This window comes from Hemitrygon akajei, chromosome 3 (genome assembly GCF_048418815.1).
Source record: "Hemitrygon akajei chromosome 3, sHemAka1.3, whole genome shotgun sequence".
In the NCBI taxonomy this organism is placed as follows: Eukaryota; Metazoa; Chordata; class Chondrichthyes; order Myliobatiformes; family Dasyatidae; genus Hemitrygon; species Hemitrygon akajei.
The window spans coordinates 145,175,094-145,199,247 of NC_133126.1; the positions used below are offsets into that span (position 1 = coordinate 145,175,094).

A 24,154-nucleotide genomic window follows, 5' to 3' on the forward strand; every position below is an offset into this window, starting at 1 on the left:
AATTTGTCACTCAGTTTGTTTGTCCTGGGTGTCAAGATCTCTGAGGACCTAACCTGGTCCCAACATATCAAAGCAGATATACAGGAGGCAAGACAGTGACTATACTTCATTAGGAGTTTGAAGAGATTTGGCATATCAACAAATACACTCAAAACTTCTATAAACGTACTGTGGAGATCATTCTGACAGGCTACATCACTGTCTGGTATGGGGGGGGGGGTTGGGGCTACTGCATAGGATCGAAAGAAGCTGCAAAGGGTTGTAAATTTAGTCGACTCCATTTTGGGTACTAGCCTACAAAGTACCCAGGACATCTTCAAGGAGTGATGTCTCAGAAAGGCAGCATCCATTATTAAGGACCTCCAGCATCCAGAGCATGCCCTTTTTTCATTGTTACCATCAGGTAACAATTTCCAAGATGGCGGCACGACGCAGCTTGCAGCAGCCACTCCGGAACTGATTATCTGTTATTTGTGAAGTGGGGTGCCATGCGCAATCATAATTGATTCAAAACGGATGTGGGAGCACGGAGGAACATCGGGAAATCTCCAGGAAGACCTTCTTCGTTGCTGCTGCTGCTGTGAGGTCTGGGACTCTGCTGGGAAGAACAGGCCCACAGTCCTCAGGGTCGCGTTGCCGATGGCTGTTGGCGGGGCCATCTTAATACGCTCGGCAAAGGATGGCTCGGAGAAGCTGTGCCGGAGGGGATGGTCGTCGGCTCGGAGGTTCGACGGACTCAAAGTCCGCTGCGGTCAGGTCGCTTTCAGTGTGTGCTGCGTCTGCGAGGCTGGTTTCGACAGAGCTTTCATAGTGTGCTGCATCTGCAAGGCTGAGTCCGGTGGCGTCGTGAAAGTCCATAGCAGGGGTATTCCCTTCTGCCGCCGGCGTGGGATGGCGAGTCTGTCGGGACCCTCGGGACTTGTGGAAACTGTGTGGTGATTTCTTTTGAACTTATAGTCCTTTAACATCTTTGGACTATTTTTACTGTGCCCATGGTCTGTTTTTTTTAATCAATTATGCTATTGTTTGCACTGTTGTAACTATGTGGTTTTGTGCAGGTCTTATAGCTTTAGTTTTTGGTCTTGTTTGTCTAGTGTATTTGGAGCTCCTTTCCAGGGAACGCGCTAAGACAGTAGCGCAATATTAATATGCAGCAGCCTCTCCAGACTCTGGATTGGGGATTGCCAAACATTATGTGGATTTTCTGGTGTAGTCTGTTTTGTCATATGCTTTTGTGATATCATTCTGGAGGAACATTGTCTCATTTTTTAACTGCATTGCATTTGTGGTTTCTAAATGACAATAAACTGAATCTGAAGGTAGGATGTACAGAAGCCTGAAGGCACACACTTAGAGATTCAGGAACAGCTTCTTCCCCTCTGCGGCCATCCAATTCCTAAGTGGACATTGAACCCCACCTCACTTTTTAATATATATTATTTCTATGTTTTGCATGATTTTTAATCTATTCAATATACATACACCATAATTGATTTACTTATTTATTTACTATTTTTTCTCTGCTTCTATATTATGTATCACATTGAACTGCTGCTGCTAAGTTAACAAATTTCATAACACATGCTGGTGATAATAAACCTGATTTGGATTCTGATTCTTTTGTTAAATAGCTTTTTAACTATTTCCATGAAACTTCAGCTAATTGGGGCAGCGGCTTTATTGGGCCAAACCAGAATCCACTGAGTATAAATTAATTTAAATTAGTGCAAAGAAAGGACAAAAATAATGAGGTATGGCCATGGGTTGGTTCATTGTCCATTCATAAATCTGATGGCTGAGAAGCTGTCCCTAAAATGCTGAGTGTGTATTTTCAGGCTCTTTGATGGGCAGCACTGTTTTATACTTTTGCCTTCACACTGTGATAGTCCAAAAAAAAACCTCTCATTGAATTTGTGAATTACAGTCCTTAAAAGATGGAAATAAAATCAGAAACACCTGAAATATTCAAGATAAACTGCAGAATTAATGTTTTGTATGATGATCTTTCATCCAAACTTGGGAAAAGTTACAATGAAAGCAAGAGGAGAGCAATAAAAGGTACCCAAATCTAGTTTCAGACCCGAAAACATGGATTCTTAGGTTTGTTTCTCTCTCCACAGATGCTGCCCAAATCACATATTTCTAGACTTTTCTCATTTCTGATTTCCAGCATCTCTTCGTTTTACTTCATAAAAGAAATTGCTCTCTGCAAAATCTTATTCCTTAGATCTTATTCCAAATGAGGAAAATGATTTAAAAACACTTAAAAATCCCATGATACAGTTACATTTCTAGGCATTCAAAGAAAATCCCATATTATAAAGAACTTTACACATCCTCAATACGTTCCAAAGACCTGCACAGAAAATTAACCAGTTAGTGTCATTTCATAGAAAAATTCAGCACTACTTTTGAAAAATTCAACAGTTATTAATGTTTAGCTGATTATAGTGCAAGCAATAATTCTTATATCATCAGATATGATTTTTTTTTTCTCAAAAGCATGTTCATCTGTTCTAAACTTTTCCTAATGCTGGAATGGTCAATCCTGGAACCTGTAGATCTTTTTGTTTAATGTGAATTTCTAGAAATGATGCAAGCTAATCTTGAAAATGAAGGGAAGATTAAAGTGAATTACATGACAAGATCACAACATTATCAAATAATAGAAAACCATTAGATTTCTGGGTTCACAAAGGACAGTTGAAGGGCTGAAAAAAGTTAGACCTGAAAAATCACTTTTATTTGTTTAAGCACAAAAGAATCATAGAATTGTTATAGCGCAAGATGTAGGGTCTTGGTCTCAGCCCGAAACGTTGACTGCTCCTTTCCACGAATGCTGCCCAACCTGCTGAGTTCCTCCAGCTTGTTTGTAAGGGTCTTGGTCTGTTGAGACCACAAGGACTCCAGTTAGAACAATCCTATTTCCATATTCCAAATCCATTCTCTGCATTTTCAGACTGGAGTCACAGTTGGGCATTTAACAGTTGAGGCGGGGCTTGCATATTATCACATTCTACAAAATGAAAAAAATTAGGATATACTAAAAACATATCCAGATGAGCTCGATGCTTTTTATGCATGATTTGAAAGAAGAATATGACATTCCTACACAAGCTCCCACAGCTCGAATGACCTGTGATCTCAGTCCCAAGGCTATCAGGGCATCCTTCAAAATGGTGAACCCACAAAAACCATCTGGCCTGACATCATAGCTACCCAAGATTTGTGCAGACCAACTAGGGGTATTCAAGAACATCTCTAACCACTCGTTTCTGCAGTCTGAGTTTCCACTTGCTTAAAAAGGGTACCCACAGATGTCAAAGAACTGAATGTTGCTCTGTTTCAATAACTACAATCCAACACACTAACATCCACCGTAATGAAATGCTTCAAATCAGCTTCAGAAGTGATGTGCATCTCCTTCAGTTTGCCTATTGCCACAACATGCCAAAGGCAACTGCTATTTTATTCACCCTCCACCCAATCCAGATATGCACAACAGTAATGCATACATTTGTCTGTTGTTCAACTACAGTTTGACATTCAAACCATCATCTCCTTCAAACTTACAACTAAGTTCCAATACCTGGATCTCTGTCCCTCACTACCTTACTCTGCAACTGGATCCTCAATCAACAGATAGCAACAACATCTCCTCTTCACTCATTAACACAGGTGCACATCAGAGTCGTGTGGTTAGCCCACTGCTTTATTCTCTTTGCACTCAGACTGTATGGCTAGGCTCTAATGCTCTCTATTAACTCACCAATTGTAGCACTGCTGGTGGACGAATCATGGGTGATGGGTGATGATAAATCAGTATACACAATTAAGTTAGGGCATCTGGTTGAGTTAAAGTTAAAGTCTGTTCCGAGCCATATAGGCTTATTTCTGGTTTCCGTGGCGTGAAGCGACCGAGAGTACGAGACTCTCCCCCGGATAGGACGCCAGTCTATCGCAAGGCTAACCCCCAGCATTTTTGCCGGTACCCATTTTCAGCTGGGTGGACTGGAGCAATGTGTAGTTAAGTGCCTTGCTCAAGGACACACACGCTACCCTGGCTGGGGGCTCGAACTCACGACCTTCAAATTGTTAGTCCAACACCTTGGCCACGTGCCACACAATCTGGTTGAGTGGTTGAGTGGTGCCACAATAATAATCTTGCGCTTAACGTCAACAAATCCAAGGATTCATTTGCTGACTTCAGAAGGAGACAATATACCAGTTTTCATTGGTGGGTCAGATTTGGAGAGTATGCAACATCAAATTCCTAGGTGTTCACATATCAGATTATCTGAACTGGGCCCAGCAGTGTTGAAATCATGGAGAAGACACACTACCACCTCTACTTTCTTGAATACATAAGGTGATACAGCATGTCACCAAGTACTCTTAACTTCTAAAGATGTACTGTTGAAAGCATCGTGACCTAGTATGTCAATTCCAATGCACAGGAACACAAGGAACAGCAGACGGGCTGAGGACACAGCCCTATCAAGGACACAACCCTCCCCAGCAGTGACATCATCTAGAAGAGTCAGTGCTTCAAGCAGACAGCATCTATCATCAAGGATTCCATCCACGTCATGTACTTTTCTAGCTGCTCCTGTGAAATGAAAGTATAGAAGGTTAAAGTCCCTCACTGCCAGGTTCAGGATCAGCCATTTTTGTCACAAACATCAGGTTCTTGAACATACAGTAACACTACGATCAACTTGGCTTTTATACAAAAAACAGAAAAAAAATTTATATCACCGATACAGATTCAGTATTGTCAGTCGATACCTTGAATAGATCCGGTTACCAACCAACCACACACAGAAACTGACTCCATAATCCTAAACCTTTCATTATAGTAGTAACAACAGGACCACTGAATCATCGAAACTTGCATTTTCATCTGCACCTCTGAGTTCTATGTGTGAATGCATACTCTTAATATCTTTGAAGACAGGCCAAAGTAATCATTGCTGAAAAGTGTAGTCTCAGACTGACACACAGAACAAATTCCAAAACCAAATTCCAAAGAAACAAGGTCCATTAAATCAATTTGATACACTAACTTCCACTTTAGTTTGCACTCCAGTACAAAATTAAGAAACATATGCAATTGGGTACTGCTTACTGTGGGGAGGTGGTGTGGGGTGTCAATGTATTTGAAAATATTGTCTGGTCCTACTATATAAAAAAAGGGGGCTTTGCATCCTTTACGTCTAAATTCTTCCAGGTTTACCCTGTTTTACTTCTATATGTGTAAATATATCAATACACAAAATTACAATCAATTCAAGTATGAAATTTTCAAGTAAAGCCAGTAGCAATATTTCTGTGGGTCACATCCAAGGTGTGCAAACAAGTCTCATAAAATGCTTCACATTTTTGTTCCTGAATAGACCATATCCTCGTTATATGCGCCTTCAGACTATGTGGATTCACAGTTATGCAAGGAACCTATTTCTACCAACGTCTCCTTATATGCGTCCAAAACTCACAGTTTTGCGAGGAGCACTGCTTTCCTGCCAATACAAGTCACATGTGCACGCCTCAGTCTCACTCCCGCCAGTCTCACATTGGTTTTGGCAAGGAGTGGATGTGCGATCTTGCGCTTAAACTTTTGTTGGCTTTACCTACAGTACAGTGATTTTGTGCTTGAAATATTAAACTATGCCTCCTAAGCGTCCGATGTCATGTCCTGGGCCATCAGTCAAGTGGCAGAGAACCACTTTAACACTTGAAAAAAAGTTGGAAATTATAAACAGTGTGGCATCAGCTGAAGGTAACACAGCACTGGGATGCTACTGCCGGGAACAGAATCTTGCCTTTAAAGTTTTTTGTTGCTTGACAATGCGCCAGCCCATCCTAAACATTTGAACAGCATTCCTCCTAACATAACAACACACACAAAATGCTGGTGGAATGCAGCAGGCCAGGCAGCAACTATAGGAAGAAGCACTGTCGACGTTTCGGGCCGAGACGTCAACAGTACTTCTTCTATAGATGCTGCCTGGCCTGCTGCGTTCCACCAGCATTTTGTGTGTGTTCAAGTCAAGTCAAGTCACTTTTATTGTCATTTCGACCATAACTGCTGGTACAGTACATAGTAAAAATGAGACAACGTTTTTCAGGACCATGGTGTTACATGACACAGTACAAAATCTAGACTGAACTACGTAAAAAAAAAACAACAGAGAAAGCTGCACTAGACTACAGACCTACACAGGACTGCATTAAGTGTACAAAAACAGTGCAGGCATTACAATAAATAATAAACAGGACAATAGGGCAAGTTGTAAGTCCAGGCTTCGGGTATTAAGGAGTCTGATAGCTTGGGGGAAGAAATTGTTACGTCTGAGAGCCCGAATGCTTTGGAGCCTTTTCTCAGACGGCAGGAGGGAGAAGAGATTGTATGAGGGGTGCATGGGGTCCTTCATAATGCTGTTTCCTTTGCGGATGCAGCGTGTAGTGTAAACGTCCATGATGGCGGGAAGAGAGACCCCGATGATCTTCTCAGCTGACCTCACTATCCGCTGCAGGGTCTTGCGATCCGAGGTGGTGCAAATTCTGAACCAGGCAGTGATGCAGCTGCTCAGGATGCTCCCAATACAACCCCTGTAGAATGTGATGAGGATGGGGGGTGGGAGATGGACTTTTCTCAGCCTTCGCAGAAAGTAGAGACGCTGCTGGGATTTCTTTGCTATGGAGCTGGTGTTGAGGGACCAGGTGAGATTCTCCGTCAGGTGAACACCAAGAAACTTGGTGCTCTGTACGATCTCTACCGAGGAGCCGTCGATGTTCAGTGGGGAGTGGTCGCTCCGTGCCCTCCTGAAGTCAACAACCATCTCTTTTGTTTTATTCACATTAAGAGACAGGTTGTTGGCTCTGCACCAGTCCATTAGCCGCTGCACCTCCTCTCTGTAAGCTGACTCTTCGTTCTTGCTGATGAGACTCACCACGGTCGTGTCATTGGGGAACTTGATGATATGGTTCGAGCTGTGTGTTGCAGTACAGTCATGGGTCAGCAGGGTGAACAGCAGTGGACTGAGCACACAGCCCTGGGGAGCCCCCGTGCTCAGTATGATGGTGTTGGAGATGCTGCTCCCGATCCGAACTGACTGAGGTCTCCCAGTCAGGAAGTCTAGGATCCAGTTGCAGAGGGAGGTGTTCAGGCCCAGTAGGCTCAGCTTTCCAATCAGTTTCTGAGGGATGATTGTGTTGAATGATGAACTGAAGTCTATGAACAGCAACCGAACATATGTGTCTTTTTTGTCCGGGTGGGTTAGGGCCAGGTGGAGGGTGATGGCAATGGTGTCATCTGTTGAGCGGTTGGGACGGTACGCAAACTGCAGGGGGTCCAGTGAGGGGAGCAGCAGGGTCTTGATATGCCTCATGACAAGGCTCCCGAAACACTTCACGATGATGGATCTAAGTGCAACGGGACGGTAGTCATTTAGGCAGGACACTGAAGACTCCTCCGGCACGGGGATGATGCTGGTGGCCTTGAAGCACGTTGGAATGGTGGCACTGCTCAGGGAGATGTTGAAGATGTCAGTGAGAACATCTGCTAGCTGGTCTGCACATCCTCTGAGCACTCTACCAGGGATGTTGTCTGGTCCAGCAGCCTTCCGTGGGTTGACCCCGCACAGGGTTCCTCTCACATTGGCCACGGTGAGACACAGCACCTGGTCATTTTTAGGAGGGGTGGACTTCCTCACCGCCACGTCATTTTCCGCCTCAAACTGGACATAGAAGTTATTCAGTGCATCTGGGAGGGAGGCAACACCTGCAGAGTCAGGTGATGTTGTCCTGTAATTGGTGATGTCCTGGATGCCCTTCCATATGCACCGCGTGTCGCCGCTGTCCTGGAAGTGGCTGTGAATTAGCTGGGCGCGTGCACGCTTTGCCCCTCTGATGGCTTGGGACAGTTTGGCCCTGGCTGTTGTTAGAGCTGCCTTGTCAACTGCTCTGAAGGCAGAGTCGCAGGACCTCAGCAGCTCACGCACCTCTGCGATCACCCATGGCTTCTGGTTAGCGTGTATAGTGATGGTCTTGGACAGAGTAACATCATCAATGCACTTGCTGATGTAGCTGGTCACTGATGCTGTGTACTCCTCTAAGCCGGTAGAGTCGCCATCGGTTGCAGCCTCCCTGAACATGTGCCAGTCAGTGTGCTCAAAGCAGTCTTGAAGAGCAGAGATGGCTCTTGCTGGCCAGGTTTTCACCTGCTTCTGAACTGGTCTGGAGCGCCTGACGAGCAGTCTGTATGCTGGGATTAGCATAACAGAGATGTGTTGCTTGAATTTCCAGCATCTGCAGATTTCCTTGTGTCTCCTAACATAACAGTGCATTTCCTGCCGCCTAACACAACATTGCTGATTCAGCCACTTGACCACAGTGTGATCCATATTCAAAGTGGTTTTCTTTTACGGCGAAATCTGTCTCAGATGCTGCAAGCAACAGATGATTTTGAAAATCCCGGGAGTTTACCAACGGTGAGGGAATGGTGGAAGTCAGAACACTTGGCACAAATGGCGATGGACATGGACCCAAGTTTAGAATGGAGTCAGCATTTCAGTCGTTCCCTGCTGTCAACCCTTCTGGATGGTGGTGGTGGACTTTAGGAGATCTAGGCCTCATATGGAGCCAGTGATCATTAATGGAGAATGTGTGGAGCAGGTTAAGACCTACAAGTATCTGGGAGTACAGTTAGACGAGAAGCTAGACTGGACTGCCAACACAGATGCCTTGTGCAGGAAGGCACAGAGTCGACTGTACTTCCTAAGAAGGTTGGCGTCATTCAATGTTTGTAGTGAGATGCTGAAGATGTTCTATAGGTCAGTTGTGGAGAGCGCCCTCTTCTTTGTGGTGGCGTGTTGGGGAGGAAGCATTAAGAAGAGGGACGCCTCACGTCTTAATAAGCTGGTAAGGAAGGCGGGCTCTGTCGTGGGCAAAGTACTGGAGAGTTTAACATTGGTAGCTGAGCGAAGGGCGCTGAGTAGGCTACGGTCAATTATGGATAACTCTGAACATCCTCTACATAGCACCATCCAGAGACAGAGAAGCAGTTTCAGCGACAGGTTACTATCGATACAATGCTCCTCAGACAGGATGAAGAGGTCAATACTCCCCAATGCCATTAGGCTTTACAATTCTACCGCCAGGACTTAAGAACTTTTTAAAAGCTATTATTAATGCTTTTTGAGTTAGTGATTTAGATGCATATCATATTTTTTACTGAGTTAAGTATTGTACGTAATTAGTTTTGCTACAACAAGTGTATGGGACATTGGAAAAAAAGTTGAATTTCCCCATGGGGATGAATAAAGTATCTATCTATCTATCTATCTACAAGCAAATTTATGCTGAAAAACAAAATGCTGCCAAGCAAACAACCCTCACCACTTTATTCAAACCGGTGTCATCACCTGCTGCCGGGAGTTCTAAGAGTTCTTCTGTGAGTCTTCCTTCACCCCTTGCTGTGCTTGATATGATCCCAACACCACAACTACTCATCTCCCACCTGCCAGTGTTGGTGAATACTGTACACCCTAGTATGTTAACTTTTTATGATTTATTACATTGAATATTACCTCGAATTGATTAAATATAATATGAATGTTGCCTTCTAGTACTTCTTTTGTGTTGTATTGGTAAGAAAGATGTGAATAAATTACAGATAAAACATATTTAGGAAGCCCTCTGGAACGCATCTCTATTTTCTCCATTTAAATAATTATTCACATTATGCGTCGACTGCCAGGAACGTATCCCCTGCATATAATGAGGATAGGGTGTATGCTCATCTTAAAGCTTAGCTACCGAACTTAATCCCCAAAAAAAGACTTCTATATCTACCCTGTCAAATCAATTAATAAACTCACACACCTTAAATAGATCATTCCCTAATTTTCTAGACAGAAGGAAATACATATCTTGTCAATGCCACTTGCCCACACTATTTAAGCACTACAGTGTAAGTACTATTCTGAAGAATATCATCTACATTCTCTCCAAAGTAGGGTGTCCAAAGAGAATTCAGTTCTTCAGGTACAGTCTCAATATGAGATGAATAAGATTTCAGGATATTTCAGCTTATGTTACCCATTCACTTATGGCTACGTCCCAAATACTAAAGTACACGATGTAAGTTTGACATAAGAGTGCAAATTTATTTGACAATTGGTCAAATGAAGCAAGAGATCCTGAGAAAAACACATTTTTACAGATACCTTCAAATTAGAGATTTCCTACGTTTCCAATTAACTACTTTTCTAATAAAATTTCTGATGATAGATGGAATAAAATTCTTAAACGGGTTAATAAATCATCTTTCTGTGCTCGTCATTCTCTTCTACAATTTAAAGTGGTTCGTAGAGCTTACATTTCTAAACAGAAGCTGTCCAGTTTTTAATGCAACTCTGCTGTTGCCTCATTAATTCATATGTTTTAGTTTTGCCCTAAAATTGAAAAGTTTTGGCGGGAAGTATTTCATACCTTCTCACAACTTTTTAGGGTCCAATTTGACCCAAATCCCCTTACTGCCTTGTTTGGTATTATTGCAAATGAAGATATAACTTTAAATATGCCTAACCTACCTCTCTTTTAGCAAGAAGAGCAATCTTGCTTAAATGGAAGGAGTCTACCCCTCCTACACATCTTCAATGGCTACGTGATATTATGTCTTACTTAAATTTAGAAAAGATCCGCTGCTCAGTCGTAAATTCGAAACAATCTTTTTATGATATTTGGGGACCTTTCCTAAATTACTTTTCCAATTTATAAAGTTTAACAGTGCACAGACTTTTATGTATATTTTTATCTTCTCTTCTTAAGCAAATGTTTTTTTTTCTAATTATCCATTATCATCCATCAGCTTTTTTCTTTGGTAGTTGGTAGGGGGTTGACTTTTTTAATATAAAAAAATTATTTTATGATGTATGACTTATCTTTAAATTTTTGATTACAGAGTGGTATACCTTTATGTGTTATGCTATAACATGTTGATCAATTTTATCACAATATATGAATGTACACAAGTTATGTTGAGATGTATCTATGTGTTGCACTCTGTAAATCTTTTTTTTCTGAATAAAAATATTGTAAAAAGAAAGAAAGTTTGACATAAGAAAGATTGATGGAACTACTTAACACATCCAGAAGCACTCAGTTCTATGATCTTTCTGAACTAGGAAAGGTTCAGTTCACCTACTCGAAATTTTATATAATATGCAGACATCAACAATAAAGTCATTTGATAGGATCAGAACATGTATTAGTTAATTGTGTTGTTTTATCTATGCTATTACCAAGGTAATAACAAACTATCAACTCACAGTCTCCAAATAAAATAACACATATTAGCTACAATTTTTAAAATACACAAGTTAGAACTAATCACCTGGCAAATACATGACAATTCTCATAAATAAAAGCAGAGGACTTTTTAAATTCCTACTACAAAACCAAATAATATAAAGGATATGTTTTGGTTCTTTTAAAAGTGAGGTCTTCAGTCTCATTCTTTAGAAATTGTGTTAGGTGCAATGATTAAATTTACTCCAAATACAGTCGCAGTCCCAAACTGTCGTTGGTAGCTGCCAAATTTAAGAGAAACAGCAAGTTGCATTTAAATGGTGAATATCAATTAAATATTAACACACTACATAAGAAAAAACAAAATTAAAGTGTGCATTTAAAAAATCACAATAGATCATTGTTTCACCAAAGACTACATAACTAAAACAATATAATCTTGGAATGAAGGCACCATGGGATAATTTTTAAAAGTTAAAAAAAATTAACTGCATATCGGAAAGTTAATATCAACTCTATTATTGTTATATTTGCATCTTACAATTAAGTTGATGCTATTAGCTTTGCAATGTTTCAACCGACATCAACCGACATCGCAAGGGAGGGATTTTCCAAATCAGCAAGCTCCATACGATTCAGTAGAGCCAAAAATAAGTTTAAAGTGCTGATTTTCAAAGAGATCCTTTACTAAAAGAGTGGCAGAAGTCAACTGTTTTGAGCGAGAAAATAAGGTTGAATGAAACAGCCTTATCCAGCTTTGATCTAGTTTACTTTTGAAACAAAAGCAGCTGTAAGATTTAAGGGTAATACTCCTCTGAGGACAACGATGATAAACATTTCTATTATAGAAAGCTGCTCTAAAGCTGCTGACAGGTTGTAGCAGAAGTGAGCTGATTGGAGATCTTGATGCATCACATCACCTAACAACCGTTTTCCCAGTTGATAATATTGGGCCATAAAACTACTACGTTTCGAAACGAAAAGATCTAGGACATAATTCTTAAATAACTGGCAAGTGCAATATAAAGTAAACCATTAGCGTTCTGTGTACAAATAGTTCACTATTAGATAATTAGACTATTACTTTACCTCAGAGACGCATACGATAAATGATTGCTCAAACACCTCTCTTAATTCAGTTGTAATAGCATCATCGCACTAATCTCGTGTTCTCTCGCGGTATCATAGCGCACAGCTTCTTGGCAACCGGCACAGCAACCGCAAGAGAAAAATAAATGAATGATTTTTTCAAAAAGTAACACACACTACCGTATTGTTCACTAGTAGCATTAGATAAATGTGCGCCCTTGTCGATTTTAATTTTAACTTTTTGAAAATTGGCATTGGCCCCATTTTTTCAAACCGGCTTACCCACAATGCTTTGTCCCTCAACGAATTTCAGTCAAGTTTAGTTTTCGGCGCCATTTTCGACTGGGACGGAGGTGAGCGCTTGAATTTTTCTTCAATTTATTCCTTTATTTTTTATTTTCTTTGCTTGAAAATGATCCAAAAATGTTCTTAAAAATTTTTTAAAAATAATAATAAGCTATTTGAGTTGGAAAGTCTGAAAATGGGTTGATTTCACAGGTATTTATGCAGTGGAAATGAAATCTTTTTTTAGCGGGATGAGATGCATGACAAATTTGTAAACATGTTGTTTCAGGGAAGTGGTTACTAACTGTACTTTTCCCCTATTTGGTTCATTGTTTTAGATTAAACTTTGGGTGTTGGTGTTATGTCCTAATGATTGGTTAATAACCATTATTAAAATCTATCTGAATTTTAAGCTTTAAAAAAAATCATTTATTATTTGTCAGATTTTTCCCTTCTGCGCTGTAACTTAAATATATTTCCGTTTCTGGGGTACTCTTTAAAAACAAAACTATTTATTGCAGTTGGAAGTCTGAAATTGGGCAGAAACCATCAAGTTTTTTGTTTTGTTGGATTTTGTCCGCCTGTTTAAGATGAGTGACGTAGACTGCTGGAATATACGTCGTTATGTACCGAATTTATGATTACATTTGATTAAAGATTATTAAATGTTTTTAAAGTAGATGTCGTTTCCTATTGCTGATATAGTTTTTGTGCAAACTGTTATAGTTTTCGACCTTTCTTCATAATGGCATGATGTGGCATTGGTTTGGAGAAGTACAGTAACTTCTGATCTGAGTAAAATTGCGGTAAATTTAGATTAAGTAATGTTTATTTTCGCGAGACTTTAAACAAAAGCTTTCGTTTCATCTGAAATCCCCAATTGTGTGCATGTGAGTTTACTTTTTGGAATAGGAAGGAATTGAATGTCCGCGAAGCGATTATTTGTTTTGAATTATTTTCTCTCCTTTTAGCAATTTCTAGTCTAGGTTGTACCATGCCTGCCAAAATGAAATATTCCACAGCAAAGCAAAGCGCAAAACTTGGTCCGGAGGGAGCAGAACCCTTGGATGCGTCTGACAACGGAATGGATATCCAACAAAAGGCAACCACACCAAATGTCGATGAAGTTAGAGGAGGTAAATTGTTAAATTTCTTGCCTTATGGCTTTTATTTTTATATATGGCATTTGCTGTTCAAAAGAATTGATTTAATTTTTTTGTAATATTTTTAACCATTAAAGTTTTCGGTTATCGTTATCTTGTAAGTTTTTTGAAAATTGAAATGAACCTCCTGAAAGATTGCTAAACAGGTTGCCGATTTCACTTTTTTATCATTTTGAAGCAATTTGGTATCGTGCTGTAAACGATCTTGATGTATTTTACTTGTTTCTAACGGAAACAGTTCATTTATGTAGAGCGAAAAAAAAACAACCGGCGTTAACTTGTGTTTATGTCAAGATGTTATTTTAACATAATTTCATTGACCATGGGAAAGATTTGCTTGTAACTTTAAAGTTTCTCTTGCTCTTTTTTGACGATATTTAATAGAGACGTGTGCGTTGTTATTGTGTAGGTTTATCCTAATTAATAATTCCTTTTTCTAATTGTTTAATAAATGACTTTATGTTGATTTCCTCCCCCGCCCCCCCCCCAACTGATGCGCTGTGGGGTTAGAGTTTTCTTTTCATTGTGTGCCTTTTTCCTTTGCGCTTGTTGTACAGTACATTAATGGTGGGGGAGGGGTTTGACATTCTGTAGACTGGAATACAAAAATACAAAACTGCGTTCGGGAGTTGAAGAATTAACAATTTAGAAAGGAGGGATGCTTTTATGTGTTTGGTTTTTTGGTTTTTGTTTCCATGTGAACAATTGGTTTAAAATTCGTTTATGCAGATCGTTGTTTCAATTACTCAGCGAGTATTTGGCAAATGTACAAGATTACTAAACTAGTTAGTTACTAACTGTTTTGCTGTACAGTATTTTTGCATTCAGTTTTTAATATGAATCCATGAGTTCTTGTAATATGTCTTCTGACAGTGCTTAGCTATTGTACTATGATACAAGTTTAATTGCACATATGAAACTTCGTACATAAATTAAACCCCACCTTTCTTACCAGACATCCCCCACCACTATAACCTTTCACAAACACTAGGACAGTTTTAGACATTTACTTGGTTAGTTTGTTATTTTTTTAATATACTTTAGCTTTCAAACTTGTTATGATAATACTTTTAGTCTGAAAGGTGTGTGATTTATTTTTTTAGGGAAATGTATCTTGGTCATTTTCTAAAGGTAGTCATTTACATTTGGTGCTTGTTGTTTTGGTGGAACTAAATCTTTTAACCATACAATTCAGAAATTGTAATTGAATATTCATACTTGTATTTTTTCACACAAGGGTATCTGCTGTAAATTACTTTTTAATTTTAAATATTTTATAAAATCTAAAGTCATGAAATGCAAAGCTGGGGTTCCAAGTTTAATGTTATGTATCATTAGTAATAACAGAATAACATTTAATTTATTTCTTTTTAGATACTACCTTAGAATCTCCAGTTGAAACAGTAAATAATCAAAGCTTGGAAGAAATTTTAGCTGGCATATCTCCTCCTCCACCCCCAGCAATGACCAATGAACCTGGAGCTCCTCGTCTCATGATTACACATATAGTAAATCGAAATTTCAAATCTTATGCTCAAGAACAAATTCTAGGTCCTTTTCACAAGGTAAAATAAAATATAATTAAATTATCTATTCTTCTATGGGTTCCTCTTGAGAAAATTAATTTTCCTTTCAAAACCTGGGCTTGGAAAACTATATGTTTTGAAACATCTTGGGTGGAGATGTGAAACTGAAAAGTGCTTGGTCAGTTGCCCTAAATTTAGAATTGATGTGAATTTAAAATGTAAAGTTCTAAAGATTTTAAAATTGAATTTCTTTTACAAAAACACTGAGTCATATTAAAATTTTGCTGAAAAGAGTTATAGTTTGGAGCTGTTGTGTGAATGGAGAGCTAGAAGCAGAGCATACCACAAAATGTATTCAGAAATACTTAATTTTAATGTGAATAATGGCTAAAGGGGAAAAAATTGTAAAATAACTGCAATTTTCTGTGATTTTTTTTTAATCCAGAGATTTTCTTGTATTATTGGACCAAATGGGAGTGGTAAATCAAATGTGATTGATTCAATGTTGTTTGTTTTTGGGTACCGAGCCCAAAAAATTCGCTCCAAAAAATTGTCTGTGCTCATTCACAATTCTGATGAACACAAGGACATTCAGAGCTGTACTGTGGAAGTTCATTTTCAAAAAATCATAGATAAGGTAATTGTAATAAATACTTTAAAGAAGCTTAAAAATAGTGTTTTTAGATTGTCCTTGTCTGTTGTTTAAATGTTAAAGCACCAATATACTTCTAAACTAACGTTTATAATTTCTTGTAAATATGTGGAATATGGAGTATGCAATTAAGTAATTGTCCTGGCTTTTTAAGCATGTACATAAAATATTGAATCAGGCCTCTTAATTTGTAGCTTTAGGAGCAAAACAAAAGAAAATACTGTCATAAGCAATTTGAGCAACTTTCTGGCCAAAAACATTTTTATAACTATATACTACCATTTTAACTGAATTAGTGACCCCTTTATAACAGTAACAAACGGATATCTGTAAAGGTCGTGACAATGACAGTGCAATCAGTATTTTCCTTATGAAAACAAAATGTATACGTGGATTTAAAATCAACTAATAAGCAAAACCATTTGATGTTGAACTTCGCAAAAGAGCAGATGTGCTGAGAATAAGTCAAATAATTGACAGTTTTAGATTTTTAAAATTTAAGGCAATACACTGCAGCAATTATTCAATTCTCCCATTTTATTTCAAAATTGTATGTTTTAAGGGTGAATAATTTCGTTGTTTTGCAATAAAAGACATTGTTTAATGTGCCATGTGCTGCAAATTTGAGTTGTTTAATAATTTTTCAAAATGCTTTCAATGAAAGGAGGGTGACGATTTTGAAGTTATTCCAAATAGCAAGTTCTATGTTTCGAGAACTGCCTACAAGGACAATTCTTCTGTATACCATATTAATGGAAAGAAATCTACATTCAAAGATGTAGGACTGTTGCTTCGCAGCCATGGGATTGATCTGGATCACAACAGATTTTTGATTCTTCAGGTAGGTCTCTTAAAGTTACCTCAAACTGTATTTACTTTCAATCAAAGTGTTAATTTAAAGAACAAACAAGTGCGTGTGGAAGAAATAAAGATTGTTATGATATGTTGAAGTGCTTTTCCTGTACCCTTAAATTGCCATAGCAGCACATCATGGTTTGCAGGGCTGCTCTCACAACTCAAACCATTATTTGCTGCTTAAGTGATTTATGGTTAAACCAGAAACACAATTATTTCTTATGCAATGAATTGCTTTGATTACCATTTTTGATATATTCTATGAACTGTTTGGGGACACATGAATGAAATGCCGGTTACATTTTAGCAGCACGTAAATATTGGCGTGGTAATAATTAAACCAAAAAACGCCAATATTACTTGTGCTGCTGCAGTGTGACTTGGTTTTGTCACCACCAAAAATGCATTGAAGAAATTCATCTTATTTTTACCCAGTTAACAATGAAAATTTCAATATCGTTTGCTGTTGGAGGTATGTTTTCTCACGTAGTAAGTCTATTTAACTGTCATGTCGCTTTACAACAAGTAATACTGTCGTGTGTGAATTCTGCCTAATATTTTTTAATTGTATTAGCTTCAAACATTAAAGATAAACCAACTTTAATATAAGGTCTTCATAATTTTGTTGACTGAAATGAGAAAGTGTCAACAAAATTAATTTACAAGATCCACGATATATCTGGTTCGATGTGAAAATTAAATTTAATTTGATTCAGATAAAAGCGCAATGGAGGTGAAAAATATTCTGTTTTATTAATAATTCAAAGAATAACATTTTAAACATTTTTTGGTTGATTTGGCTGATGTAAGTGTCATACATTACAGGCTGTTTGCTAGCTTTCTTAACTGCCCTCATTCTATTTCTCTTTTTATCTAGTAGACTTCTTAGCATGCATTGCTAGTTTGCTTGTACAGAAGATGGAAGAACCTTATTTGATAATTTTTTAAAAGCTGTTCATATAATGAAGTTATTTTTGGAATGAAATGTGCTAAACAGAAAAATGTTTGGCTTTAATCTGAAAACATAGGGAGAAATGTGTCATTTTATTTTGTAGAACATAAATCCATCTGCAAGATCTGATGTTCTTGCCCACCTGTTAGTAGGAATTCTTGAAATGACCAGAAAATTGATTGAAAGAGACAATACCTAATTATAACTGAACTACAAATTGTGCCTAATATTTTTCTTTGCAGATTTCATGGTCAAGTCAGAACAGGCTAAAATCAGTATCAATTAAAATTGTCCTGAATTTAGCCAAAACTATTGGAGATGCTAATACTTACAAGATACAAAGAACAGAAAAAGGTCTAATAAATAACAGAACTGTGAAGGGGGAATTCAGAGAAATCGGCAAGGAAGATATTGGTTAAAACTTAATTTTCCAATGTTTATGATAGTGGTTAGCAGCAATGTGAAATAGGTAATAGAAATATTTGTAGGCAAGTCATTGGGCATATTGAATGATAACTTTACATCAATTGTAGAAAAGGGGACATTGTCCTCTTGGAGGGAGAAAAACTATATTGGAGATTCTCCATAACTGAAGTAATGGTGAGAATATAATGGACCAAAGAACAGTAGATCTTAATAGCTTAATGATTTCCATCTGAATGTTTTGTACAAGGTAGATTAGAAAATTGCAGATACCTTAACTTTAATCCTGGAGTGTACTTGCTTCAGAAACTATTACTTCAGAATGCAAAGTTATATGATTCACTGTGCTATGTAAGAATAATAAGAGGAAGAAACTGAATTATAGACGTGGTAGCATAACATTTGTTGGAAAAGATAGATATTGTGATACAGAGTGAATATTTTACAGGTTTTTAGCTGTTCGGTTTGAGTTAGCACCAATTTAGAGAGAGTTGTTGATGACTGATAAAGCAAATTTGAATGTTTTAAAGAGATGGCTATATTGGATGTAATTGGAAAGTGGGTTGCAGAGACATTTGTATGAGTCTTTCAGAAGACTTAGCTACATAATAGTCTGTTAGCAAGAGATAAAGATATTTGAACTAATGGCAGCTTTATTGTCTAGCTAAGAAAATTACTACCGTAGATACCGGATTATAAGCCGCTACTTTTTTCCCACGCTTTGAACAGCTTTGAACACTGCGGCTTTTACTACGGTGCGGCTAATGCATGGTTTTTTTTCATGCCGCCAAAAACATTTTGCCTCATAACAGTAGACCAATAAAATTGATGAGTAGTTCACAGAGGTCCAATGAAATTGTACGATAAATCAAGCGCACTTTCACAATTAAATTATTGTAAATCAGTCATTTGTACTCACCCTCATCAACATGGAAAACACTCGAAGAAAAGCATTGTGCTGCCTTTATGGCAGTTATTTAGTTTATAATATTTTCGCTTAGTAATTCATTTGTTAGTATTTTCTAGTTAAAGTTAGAAGAGTTTTAAGTATATTTGTTTTCTGTACTACATCCCGGGATGCTATGACATCACATCCGGTATCGCCGCGTCTTGTGGGGAAATACCAGTTTGCGATAAACGGGAAGGAGGGGGTGAGCGCATTAGACCCGAGCGAAAACGCTGCTTTTAAGTTAAAGGCGATCAATAACTTTTCCTGGTAGGCTGCAATATATATTTTTTTACCAGTCGTTAGGAGATATTGGAATGTTGTTCATGCACTGTTCAGTAAAAAAGTATACGCAACGTAATTTGTGTGTTACCGATACGTATGTATATTTAAAAGTAGCCGTGTTACAGGCACGGTTCGAAAAAAGCATTTGCAATATGTATTTGTTTATGTTACCATACGGATTTAATTAAAAGTTAAAAAATCCTCACGTGTAATATCTTTCTGTGTAAATATCTCATATTACAACGTGGGACACCTGCAGCTTGTACAAGTACAAAATTGATTTTCTTTCTAAAATTAGAGCCTGCGGCTTTTAATCAGGTGCACTCTAGTACGGAATCTACGGTAAATGGCAGAATAAAAAATACAAATACTCTTGAGTATCAGGTGGAATATGACTAGTGTTCTGGAAGGATTGTTATAGGCTGACTGCTATTTGTTGTATGTCTTAATAAGTTGTATGTTGGAATAGAGAGTTGCATATTTTGCTGATGATACAAAAGTGAGAAGTATTTTTAAGTATTAGGTGGCAAAAATATTGAACAAATAGACAAAGCTGGAAAATGGATGGAAAGGAATATTTTATAAATGTTTGCAAAATATAACCCTGGAGACCTGCTCCAGTGGGATCAGTAACTGAAATACTAAGACAAATGGACAGAAAATAACCCAAATGTGGGACTGGAGTGCAAGTGGGTGGAATAATTTGTATATGTGTAAAAAGCTTTGAGTAAATTGTGAGCAGTTCTCCATATTGAACTTCAGGAAGAACATTTTGGATGGCAGGAGTGTGCCAGGGGTTTACTGATTTGACACCTGGATTTTCCTTGTTAGTTTGCAACCCCTGGAATTTAGATGGTTAGTAGGTTATGATTGTGCTTTTCAAGGTTTTAAAGGAGCATGATGGCAGTAAGTCATTTTTTGGACTGATATAAAACTTAAGCCTTTTCTTTTGAGAATGAGGTTTAGAAATACTTATAAACTCAGGCCCCATTTAACACTGAGGATGTGTTCCTCAGAGGTGGAGTGCTATGTGGGGGTCATCATAGCATTACGTAATGGACATGTGTGCCTGATTTTTTTAAAAAGTCAAACCCTAGATATATGATACTCTGTATACTGAGTAATTTGTGGAGTGACAATCACACAAATAGGCCTAACCTGCACATCAGTGGAGTGGCAACACATCACAGCAGCAGTGGAGGGAAGCAGATGATAGTTACATCTTAGAGGAGGGGCCAGGCTGTGGGTCCTCCTCTAACTTCTGGGTGTTTCAAGTAAGCTTTGAGATTTGGCTGCCTTTTCTTAAGTTTCCTCTCATGAAGTTCTCAGTAGCAGGAAATCATGTTGAGAGCACCTCTCTTTGCCTAATTGCTTTGCTCCCAGTCGGTAATTATCAATGAACTGGTCCATGATTTGGATAATCGCAGTGATGCTAGTGCTGAGGAGTTTTGTGGTGATGTATTTTGTTGGTGTTTCCTTTTCCTTTTCTCCATCCATGCCCTCAGATTTACCCAGGATGCATTGCTCTGCCAATTCTGGAAACTCTTCATTATTAAGGCTCTCACCATGAGAATGCAGTACTCTTCAACATTGCCATCATTAACATCCTCTAATCCCACTTAAACTGGCCGGTTCAATGATGTTTTGGATGACTGATTCTGCCTGAAATCCTGGGAGTTTCACATCCATGCTAATCCTTTTCCTAGACATCTGAGATGTACTGCCCTCACTAGAAGTTGCAGGCTCTTTTCCAGGCATTATGGGTTTAAAAAGTGGAATGAATTGGCTGAAGGGGGCAAGAATATTTATTCATGCAGGGAGGGGAGCAAGCATGAACTAATACGTGATTGGTTGTGAGTGGCTCAGAGTCTATGTAAAGCACAATGTTTACGGTGGCCACCCGGAGAAGTTTGTGTTAATTAGAATGAACGTACATCTTTTTTAAAAAAAAAATTCACTACAAATCAGTGCTATGCCGGGTCTGAGGGTTCATCTGAGAAAATGAAGAAACTTTGTAAGCTCTTCCAGCCCAACAAATGATGGCTAGGTCAGTTGTTGATTTCAAATCCGAGACTGATAAATTTTTGTTAACCACAAATATTAAAGAATATAGGTCAAATGTAAATATCACAGTTCAGACTTGCTTTCATCAAATAGCAGTACAAGCTTAGTCATTCTATTGACTTGTGCGGAATTAAATATATACATGTGCAACAGACTCGTAGTAGTATCACTGCCCAAATACCACTGCTGCTGGTTGGTATATGAAACAAGTACAGGTTTGTGAGATATGGTTCTGACCCATGGAATTCTATACTGAAACGATAGTTTTTACCAAATGTTTGGGAAAATAATCGTTCAAATCTGGACCAGGGTAAATGATAAATAATCAATTATGTATGTGTTTGCAAGAGATTTAAATAGTGTATCTGATTTATTACAAAGTTATTTGACATTAGGATGCAATAAGTTGATTGGCCTAGATTGTGTGCTGAGAAGAAATAAGTTGGGGTGGAAGAATCTGGTTAATAGACAGCAGAGTATACTGTATTGTTAAAGCAATAATGCATGGCAATGTGTATAACGTAAAAGTGAAAGCCTAGTTTTGTGACTATTTAGTTGAGGTGTAAATGAATCTGTCAAACAACAAAGCATATCCTGCAATCTGAAATAAAAACAGAAAATCCTGGAAATACTCAACAGGTCAGGAAGGAGCTTTTAGGGAGATAAACAGATTCAACATTGATGGCCTTTCATCTCATGCTGCCTGGCCGGCATATTCACATTTTCTACTTTTTTTTATTATTGTACTTACTACATGTAATTCTGGTGCATCAAATTTACATTGTATATCCATTTATTAGGAATAATACAAAAAAATTAATAGTGCAAATTGGGGGGTAGAGAACCTGATGGGTTATCATCACTTTCAACACCTTGAATTATAAGGCAGCTTGGTTTCACATTAACTTCTTTTGGTTTGAAAGTCTGAAAAGGTTGTGATTTCCTAGAAGTCTTGTAAATAAGCTGATCTTGCCATGCTGACTCTCAGATCAATTCCATTTTTCCCCCATATATTTTGATACAACCTGCACAGTGTAGGTCATTTCCCATAATTTAGCCAGTCAAAGTGTAGTTGGGATATGTACACAGGTGCACAGAAATTTGTATAAAGTTCAAATAATTTTTTTTAAAGTATGTAATGTGTCACCGTGTACAACTTTGAGATTTATTTTCTTGTGAGCTCAATAAATCCAATAACCATAATAGAGTCGATGAAAGCCTGGACCAATAGGGCAGGCAAACAGTGTGCAAAAGACAATAAGCTGCCATTACAAAAAAAATAAATAAATATTGAAAACATGAAGTGAAGAGTCCTTGAAAGTTGAGTCCATAGGTTGTCAGAGCTGTCAGTGATGGGAGTAAGTGAAGTTAACCTCTCTGGTTCAAGAGCCTGATGATTGAGGGGTGAAAACTTCCTGAATATGGTGGTGTGAATCCTGAGGCTCCTGTGCCATCTTCCTGAAGACAGCAGCAAGAAGAGAGCATGACATGGTGGAGGTCCCTGATGATGGATGCTGCTTTCCTGCAACGACACTCCATGTAGATGTGCTCAATAGTTGGGAGGGTTTAACCATGCTGGACTGGGTGGTATCCACTACTTTTTGTACAATTTTCCATTCAAGAGCATTGGCTTTTCCTTACTAGGCTATGATGCATCCAGTCAAAATACTCTCAACAACACAACTATAGAAGTTTGTTAAAATTTTAGATGTCATGCTGAATTTTCGCAAACTCTTTAAGGAAGTAGAGGTGCTGCCATGCTTTTTTTTCATAGTTGTGCTTACATACTGGGCTCAGGACAGGTCTTCTGAAATGATAATACCAAGGTATTTAAAGTTGTCGACCCGCTCCACCTCTTATTCCCCCAGTGTGTACTGGCTTCTGGACCTCTGGTTTCCTCCTCCTTAAGTCAATAATCACTCATTTGTCTTGCTGACATTGGGTGGCCACTCAACCAGATTTTCATTCTCCCTCCTGTATGCTGATTTGTCACCCCCTTTAATTTGGCCTACATCGGTGCTGTCATCAATAAACTTCCATGGCATTGGAGATGTGCATAGCCACCCAATCATAAGTACAGCAGGGGCTAAGCTCACAGCCCTGTGGTGCACCTTTGCTGATGGAGATTGTGGGGATATTGTCAATCCGGATTGATTGGGGTCTTCAAGTAAGAATATCAAGGATCCAATTGCACAAGGTGGTAATGAGGCCAAAGTCTTGAGGCTCTTTGATTAGTTTTGATGTACACGTCTTTGCTGTCCAGATTTTCCAGGGTTGAGTAAAGAGCAATCAGGTGGCATCTACTGTAGGCTTGTTGCACCAGTAGGCAAATTGATGTGAATCCAAATCACTTCTCGGGCAAGAGTTGATATTTCATCACCAACCTCTCATAACACTTCATCACTGTGGATGTAAGTGTTATTGGACAATAGTCATCAAGGCAGGTTGCCATATTCTTTTTTTTTCAGGACTTGTTTAATTGAAGCCTGCTTGAAGCAGGTTGGTACCTCAGACCACTGAACTGGGGTGTTGAAGATCTCAGTGAACGCTCCAGCCAGTTGATCTACACAGGTCTTTAGGACTCAGCCGTATACCCCATCT

The 24,154-nt window shown here is 38.4% G+C and overlaps 2 protein-coding genes across 6 annotated transcripts in view; one reads left to right on the plus strand and one right to left on the minus strand.

The window, feature by feature from the left end:
• Window positions 1-24,154, minus strand: part of ift80 (intraflagellar transport 80 homolog (Chlamydomonas)) — a 328,780-nt gene that overhangs the window by 227,881 nt on the left and 76,745 nt on the right. For 3 of the 5 annotated variants that reach the window (XM_073040987.1, XM_073040985.1, XM_073040991.1), the window contains exons 1-2: window positions 12,403-12,492; window positions 11,480-11,594 (exon numbers count right to left, since the gene is read on the minus strand). The exons of 1 other annotated variant lie outside the window; for it this stretch is intronic. In XM_073040987.1, coding sequence (XP_072897088.1) covers window positions 11,480-11,519 — 40 coding nt within the window. In that variant the 5' untranslated portion in view covers window positions 11,520-11,594; window positions 12,403-12,492. Of the gene's footprint in view, window positions 1-11,479; window positions 11,595-12,402; window positions 12,493-24,154 lie in introns of those variants that run through there. One more of the 5 variants, XM_073040989.1, reaches the window with a different exon arrangement.
• The window catches only part of smc4 (structural maintenance of chromosomes 4), an 85,566-nt gene continuing 74,097 nt past the window's right edge, over window positions 12,686-24,154 (plus strand). Inside the window, exons 1-5 of the mRNA XM_073040984.1 lie at window positions 12,686-12,755; window positions 13,659-13,823; window positions 15,225-15,415; window positions 15,822-16,013; window positions 16,693-16,869. Of these exons, the coding sequence (XP_072897085.1) occupies window positions 13,682-13,823; window positions 15,225-15,415; window positions 15,822-16,013; window positions 16,693-16,869 (702 nt within the window). The 5' untranslated portion in view covers window positions 12,686-12,755; window positions 13,659-13,681. The remainder of the gene's footprint in view (window positions 12,756-13,658; window positions 13,824-15,224; window positions 15,416-15,821; window positions 16,014-16,692; window positions 16,870-24,154) is intronic.